Here is an 8,157-nt window from a genome sequence, read left to right as displayed (position 1 = left end):
TTTTTTAGTTTAGGTTAGTTTTTAAAAGAATGAGTTTAAGATGTTCTTCTATTAAGATGACGAAATTTTTAAGTAAAATAATTTTGAAGTAATTTACAGCATCTTTGTTTTATTTATTTTTTTTTAACATCGTTTTGATTCGATTCGTTTTAAATGAGTTAATAACGCTAACAGTATTTGGTCCTCCGTTCGAGCCGGATGCTGTAAAACCGTAAGATGTTGATTATTCGTGATAATTGCGTTGTGTCGAATTCGTCTTCGTTAGTGGACGCCATATTCGTTCGTATTATTTAAAAAATCGTATTCCTCTACTTCGTTTCCATAAAATCAACATAAAATCAATTCGTATCGTAATGGAGGCGTTGAAGAAGAAAAGATCAGTCCATTTCCAAGGATTACAACGAATTCGAACACAAGTAAATCCGATCCTCGAAGAAAGCCATGCATCATTCGAAAGTATGGTAAAATTAGAATCATTTTTTAATAAATTAAAAGTTGATGCCGAGAAGTTTTATGAAGCTACTGATGACGTGCTTGTAAAGCTTGTAAAAGATGACGACGAAACTGAAATTGCTCTCACTGAACAGTGTTTCAGTGAAAAAGATACCATTATTGACCTCGTCGTGAATGTTGAATCGAAAATCGCCTGGTTAAAATCCACTCTTGAAAAAAATCAATCTAGTGATTCTATTATTTCAAATACTCCGTTATCAACGAATTCAACAGGTATCAGGTACGCTACTATTATGAAGGATGTCGAACCTCCAACATTCGATGGTGATGCAACGGAGTTCGCAGAGTGGCGTGCTATGTTCGAAAATTTAGTGCATGATAACCAAGATTACACTCCGACGACAAAATTGTATTTTTTGAAAAAATGTTTCGTTGGTGAGGCTAAAGGAGTCGTCAGTCATTATCCATTAACTAGGGAAGGCTATGCAAATGCCTGGGCCTATGTTATCTATCGTTACAGTAAGCCTAAAGCTGTAGTTGGTGCATTTTTTAAAAAATTGATGGCTTTGGAAAAAATTAAAAACGAATTAGGAATTCAACGTTTACTTGATTCAACAAACAGTGTAATTCGAGGCCTAACATCAGCAAAAGAAAACGTAAACGATACAATGTCTCGTTTTATCACCTATTTAACCTACATCAAGTTAGATGATGATACTCGTCGCGATTGGGATAATCATTACACTAATCTCAATCAGTACCCAAAATTTGAAGAAATTGATGAATTTTTACAAAATCGTGCCCATATTGCGTCCGAACGTGTGTATTCAAAGAAAGAAAGCCAAAATAGGCCTAAAGAAAGTTCTGGCAAAAAATCGTTTGTTGCTACTAATAATAATGGTAAAAAACCAACCTGTGTTGATTGTAATGGCGATCATGCTTTGTACACGTGTGAAAATTTCAAGAAAAAAGATCCAAAAGAGCGTTATAAATTCGTTAAAAGTAAATCGCTCTGTGTTTTATGCCTACATTCTGGGCACAATGGGCAATCTTGTACACATACAAATTTCAAATGCAAATGTGGCGATCCTCATAACTACCTATTGCATTTTGGAAACAAAAAACCTGATCCAAAACCTGATGAAAACGCTACCTCGGGTGACGCTTCGAAAGAAACTCCTATTCAAAAAACTTCGTTATCAGTTGCTGTCGAAAATATTGAAAAAACTGTCTTATTACCTTCCGCTGTGGTGAAAATTATCTGTGGTGATATCGTTGGTAAAATGCGAGTACTCCTTGATAGCTGTTCTCAGGCATCTTTAATCTCCGATACCGCAATTAAAAAATTCAATTTGCCTACTCGAAAATCTGCCTACACTTCGTCAATCACTGGTGTTGGCCCTTCTTCAACTACTACATCGTCGATCGTTGATTTAATCGTTGCTTCGAAGAAAGATACATTCCGTTTAGTTGTCCAAGCTGATATCGTTCCTGCTTCGGCCATGAAATACTCAATAAATGTCGAGTTTCCCAAAAAACTGATTAATTCGCTTCGTAACATTTCGTTAGCAGATCCAGCCTACCACAATACTAACATCTCTATTGATAAAATTGATATGATCATTGGTGCCGAATATTTTGGGAAATGTATGATGGATGAATCGCTCACTCTCGATTCCCTAGATCTTCGGTTATCTCAATTTGGCTGGATTGTGTCTGGAGTCGTTCCTCAAAATTCCGATTCAAAAAAGTTCGTTGGTTTCACTCGCCAAGATATTGATGAAAAATTAAACAAATTCTGGGAAATTGAAGAAGCCAGTATTCCAGTTAAAATCAAAAATTTTGAAGCCGATCAGTGCGTTCGTCATTTTGAAAATACGTATTCGTTCGCAGAAGATGGTAAATTTATCGTTCGGTTGCCATTTAAAATACCTCGTGATAGTGTCGAAAATAATCGAAAACGAGCGATGAGTGCGTTATTGCGTGTTGAAAAAAGCCTAAATGAAGAAAATAAAAGTGCGTATTGCGAGTTTATGCGAGAATATCGTGAGTTAGGCCATATGTCGATCGCGAAATATGATCCTAGCGCTTGTTTCTTACCTCATCGCGCCGTAATTTGCGCCTGCAGTTCGACTACACCGTTGCGTGTTGTATTTAACGCTTCTGCCGGTAATCCGTCCTTGAACGATGCGTTGATGAATGGTCCAAATATTCAGAGAGAGCTTTTCGACATTTTAGTGAGCATGCGTTCATTCAAGTTCGTTTTTACTGCTGATATTGCTAAAATGTATAGAGCAATTTGGATGCATTTAGAAGATCGAAAATACCAATCCATCTTTTGGAGAGAATCGCCTAATCATAAAATCGAAGAAAATATTCTAAACACTGTGACTTATGGCACGGGACCCGCAGCTTTCACTGCTACAAAGTGTTTAGATGTTGTGGCTGAAGAAGTTGAAAAGGGTGAAGTGGACCTAAACTTTGAAGCTGAAAATGTGTACTTCAGCTCTGAAGAAATTGAAGAGTTTTTCCAGTTAGTAGCCGAGCTTATTCGCAACAATTTTTATATAGATGATTTCAGCGGTGGTGCTGACTCTGAACGAAAAGCTATCTTGATTCAAAAACTTTTGCATCATGCTCTCAAAAGACGCGGTTTCATTTTACGCAAATATTCGTCAAATTCGTCAAAAATCCTAGATAACATCGATCCTGATCTACTTGCCATAAATTCTCCGAAAGTTATGACTGATAATCTGGGTTCAGTCGCGATTTTGGGTGTTGAATGGCACCCAAGTGAAGATTTTTACTCAATCAAAATCAACATCGAGTCGTTCGAATCATCTGCCATTACCAAGAGAATCATTTTGTCCTTCATCTCACGCACATTTGATCCATTGGGATTGGTTGCTCCCGTACTTATTCGTGGAAAATTGCTTCTAAAAACTGTATGGTTAGAAGGAAAAGATTGGGATGATGTCGTCTCAACAGAAACTGCTCGACGATTTGAATCGTATATGAAAGAATGACCTGTTTTGAACACAATAAAAATTCCTCGTTACATATTCGGAGCGTTACAAATCGAACTCGTCGGTTTTTGTGATGCTAGTGATCGAGCGTATTGTGCTGTCGTGTATGTGCGCGTAAAAAATGAAAATAATTCGGTCGTGTGTCGCTTAGTTGCCTCGAAAAGTCGTGTCGCGCCTATTAAAGAATTGACTATCCCAAAATTAGAGCTTCAAGCTTGCAAATTACTCGTTGACTTAATGGCTCGAATTGCCAATAATTTAAAAATCCCTCATCATCTAACATTTGCCTTCTCAGATTCTACTGTTGCTCTCTGTTGGTTGAGTAAGCCGCCAGATGTGTGGAAAACCTTCGTGTCCAATCGAGTGAAGGATGTGACCAAGGTGATTCCCTTCCATCAGTGGGCTTACGTCAAAAGCGCAGAAAATCCAGCTGATGACGCGACTCGAGGTCTGGAGGTTCCCGATTTCATCAAAAATTCCCACTGGTTCGATGGTCCAGATTTCTTAAAATATGAAAATTATCGTAGTTACCATCCAATTCCTAACGTAAATACCAAATACTATCAACTAACAATACTGGCAACTCCATTTAAAATACATTTGGCGTTTTTGTCGCAACAAGGGCGCTATCTGAGCGGCTGGGCAAGTAAGTAATATTCATGTCAAGGGCTGTGATTGGTCAATTCAAATCTCGCGGCTATCAGTACCACACAACAAATTAAAAAAAACACCTGATAAAACATCATAAAACCACAAAATTCAATTCAACCAATCAGAATGCATCTGATAGGATTTAGTTACTTGCCCGGCCGCTAGGAGGATTAAACATCATTTTTCAACAGAGTTGCCAGTATTGTTAGTTGATAGTATTTGTAAATACTCATGAAGCGCTTGAGCGCCGAAAAGCAGTAGTTCTTTGCACAGTTGTTTTATATGATTTTACCTTACGTTTTTCGTCTTATTTGAGATTAATTCGTTCAATTGCTTTTGGACTTCGTTTAAAATCCTTCAGATTAAATAATTCTCAAAGTAATAATCCAAAAATTCTGAAAACAGTCAAAGATGTCGCTCCTCTGCTCAATAGTGAAATTGAGGAAAGTTTTAACGTAATTATTCGTTTTGTTCGAGAAATTTCATTTAGTAATGAAATAGATCGATTAAAAAATAAACGTCCGCTTAAAAATCGCAGCTCATTGCTGACACTGGAACCATTCCTTGATAAAGATGGAATTCTACGAGTCGGTGGTCGTTTGTCAAACTCTTCGCTTGCTGATCAAACCAAACATCCAATCATCTTGCAGTCAAATTGCCATTTTGCCAAGCTGTACTGTCGCCATATCCATGAAAAATATTTCCATGCAAGGAGAAAATTCATTGCTACGTTCGTGTCCTATCGATTTTGGTTTGTTGGTGGCGTTACAAATCTGATAAAATTCATAATTCGTTCGTGTGTAACTTGCAATACTCTGAAGGGTGTTACTGCTGAACAATTGATGGGTGACTTGCCTAGTCACAGAATCACGATTGCGCCGCCATTCACATACGTGGGAGTTGATTTCGCCGGTCCTTTCCAATGTAAATGTACGGAGCACAGATCAACAAAATACAATCAAATTTATGCCGCTGTATTCGTTTGCCTAACTGTCAGAGCTGTCCATATCGAAATTGTTTCTGGTTTATCAACAGAAAAGTTCATCTTCGCACTTCAAACCTTTGTCGCTCGACGTGGTTTGCCATCAGTCATGTTCTCAGATAACGCAACCAATTTTGTCGGCACCAAGAACGTTTTCGAGTTGAACAAAAATCAAGTTACTGAATATGCAACTTCAGAAAATATTCAATGGCGTTTCATTCCGCCTGCTTCTCCTCATCATGGTGGTATATGGGAGGCAGCCGTGAAAAGTTTCAAACAACATTTGATATCCATAACCCGAGGAAATATCCTGAATATTGAGGAATACCGAACCTTATTCACTCGTATCGAAGGTGTTATGAATTCTCGTCCTCTCTGCTACAAAAACTCGATAGAGCAGGGTACCGAAATCATCACGCCTAGCCATTTCCTGATTGGCCGAAGCACCTTCTCAATTCCGGCTATTGATACTGAAGTTGTTACGCTGAGTCGCAGATTGCAGTTGATGCAAAACATTTTTAAGGGTTTCTGGCTGGTTTGGTCAAAGGATTATTTAAACCAGTTACAGCAGAAATCAAAATGGAAACAGAAAAATCCAAATGTAAAAATCGGTCAAGTCGTTCTTATCAAAATCCCAAATTCAAAACCCTTTCGTTGGCCTAAGGGCATCATAAGAAATGTATATCCTGATAAAAAGGGTGTTGTAAGAGTCGTTGATGTAGAATTTAAAGGTGAAATTCGCCAACGCAGCATTAATAATATTGTAATTCTGCCTATCGATAGCATTAACGATGATTAGGTATTTTATCCTTATATCGATAGCATTAACGATGATTAAGTATTTATCCTTATTTTATGCTTACTTCATTGTTTATGAATTTTATTTTATTTCCGTTTTATTTATCATTTATTTTATTTTATTATTTTATTATTTTTTTTTCTCGTTTTGAAAATTCATTTGATTAGTGGTTGCAGCTTCTCCTGAGACCTGTGGTCTCAGCGGGGGAGTTTGTTAAGAGCGTTTCCGTTATCGTTACTAAGGGTAGGAAATAGGGGTAGGTACTTCGCGGTGCCACTGGCAAACCGCGGAGTCCCTCCCACGTTATCGCCGAAAAATATACGTTATTTTTTAGTTTAGGTTAGTTTTTAAAAGAATGAGTTTAAGATGTTCTTCTATTAAGATGACGAAATTTTTAAGTAAAATAATTTTGAAGTAATTTACAGCATCTTTGTTTTATTTATTTTTTTTTAACATCGTTTTGATTCGATTCGTTTTAAATGAGTTAATAACGCTAACAGACTTTTAGCCTAAATAAATTTCATTTGTGAAACTTACTTATTAGAATAACTGGATTGCCATTTGAAATTGTCAAAGGAAATTTTCAATTTTGAACAAATAAAATTTAGGTAATAGAACTTTTGTATTCACTATTCAAGTTAAATTCTCTTTCTGCCTTTTCAAATAGAAAAAAAAAATTAAACGTTTGGCAATATTTTGTAAACTTTGAGAAAGTCCAATACGCCTACAAGCATTTACCTTTAAATTCGTCGAGTGAATGTTCGCGTAATCTTTTTCGTAACCTTATAATCGATCTGCTGGATTAGAAATATGATGAACTCGAACGAACTTTGCTAAATGCATTATTTCTGCTTTTTTCGATTATTATTGTTTTTTTTTTTTTTTAATATACTTGGGTACAAATAAAAAGAAATGAATGACAGAGGAATATGAAGAAGATACTTAATCAATTCTAATCTCTCTGAAAAAGGGTATACTTTTACATTTACAAATTAGTCATTTGTTGATATTGGTTAGGTAGGTATTACCATTTTTTTCCGGCCCTCCAAACCACACGAGTATTTGACCCTAGTAATGAGCTATATTAAATGTTGAAAAAATGAAAAAAAAAATCAAAATCAGGCAAATTTTTTAAAAAATATCCCATTTCCATATTTGAATTGTTCCACACAACTCCCTTTTCAAATACATAAAAACCTTTGTTGGACTCCCAAATGATATTGATTCTCTTGTATAGAGCGCCCCTCCCCCCCCCCCCAAAAAAAAAGAGAAAAGTAATTTTTTCAAGAAAAACTTTCTCCCGGTCTCCCAAATGATGATGGTACCCATATATATGTACTTAAAGACCCTCGAAGTCGAAACTTCAAGACCCTACAACTATAAAGCTGAAGAAGTTGTGTACTCAAAAAAATAATAGTCGAATACGAAAATCCACCATTTTACAGCAAATTTTACCCGAACACCCTCAAAGTTTTTCAATCAATACTAAGAAAATATGAATTATGAAGAAAGACAAAACTACGCTCATATACCTTATTTCAGTAGGTATATGGGCGAAGCTCAGCAGCATTTTCACCATAGGTACTTTTTTTTTTATTCTGTGACAAATCGTGACTCGAACGCAGCCGAGCACTTACATACTATAGGATTCATAATACAATGTACATATGTATACGAGTCCAATTACACAATGCGCCGATTCCATCGATCCGATAAAAAATTTGTCCTCCTCAAAAATCCAAATACGGACTCGATATCGTGGCCGGAAAACACTCAATCTGGCCATCGTGTACTTACTCCATTCGTACTGGTAAAGGTAAAGCTTAGGTACGTTACGGCTGATTGCCTGAGTGTACTCGTATCATTCGCATTCACGTGGTACACAATTTACCATTATACTAATAACACACCATTATTGTTCGCATTATGAAACGAGCCGCCGCGCAGCGCGTGCTTTATCGCTAATTTGATACTATCTTCGATGACAATCCGCGTTGTCTTTCCACTTTCGGTACGCCTTCATTTTTCATACATATATACATACTATACCTTACGTATACGAAAATAATAATACGAAGGAAAAAAACACACATCAAAAATGCTCCATTCATTCTCGTACACTATAATATAATCGCGTACCTATAAAATGATTTTCAAATAAATTGTAGGAGGAGATTACTCTCTCACGAGTGGATAAGTCAGCCGTTATAAAGGTGATAAATTTGTACGTCTATATTTAGAAGTTG

The 8,157-nt window shown here is 36.5% G+C and overlaps 2 protein-coding genes across 2 annotated transcripts; both read left to right on the top strand.

Annotated features, from left to right (window-relative positions):
- The first annotated feature begins 353 nt into the window (after positions 1-353).
- LOC135837259 (uncharacterized) lies at positions 354-3,479 on the top strand. The gene has a single exon (XM_065352475.1). It carries the CDS (start codon positions 354-356, stop codon positions 3,477-3,479), a length of 3,126 nt encoding a protein of 1,041 aa, XP_065208547.1.
- A 237-nt stretch (positions 3,480-3,716) lies between these two features.
- LOC135837249 (uncharacterized) lies at positions 3,717-5,911 on the top strand. Its single transcript, XM_065352465.1, has 2 exons — positions 3,717-4,125; positions 4,536-5,911. Exons 1-2 carry the CDS (start codon positions 3,717-3,719, stop codon positions 5,909-5,911), a joined length of 1,785 nt encoding a protein of 594 aa, XP_065208537.1.
- The last annotated feature ends 2,246 nt before the right edge of the window (positions 5,912-8,157 follow it).

The sequence above is a fragment of the Planococcus citri genome, chromosome 1 (genome assembly GCF_950023065.1).
Source record: "Planococcus citri chromosome 1, ihPlaCitr1.1, whole genome shotgun sequence".
Classification (NCBI taxonomy): Eukaryota; Metazoa; Arthropoda; class Insecta; order Hemiptera; family Pseudococcidae; genus Planococcus; species Planococcus citri.
Note: the sequence above shows the minus strand (reverse complement) of the source record. Positions and strands in the feature narration are given on the sequence as shown.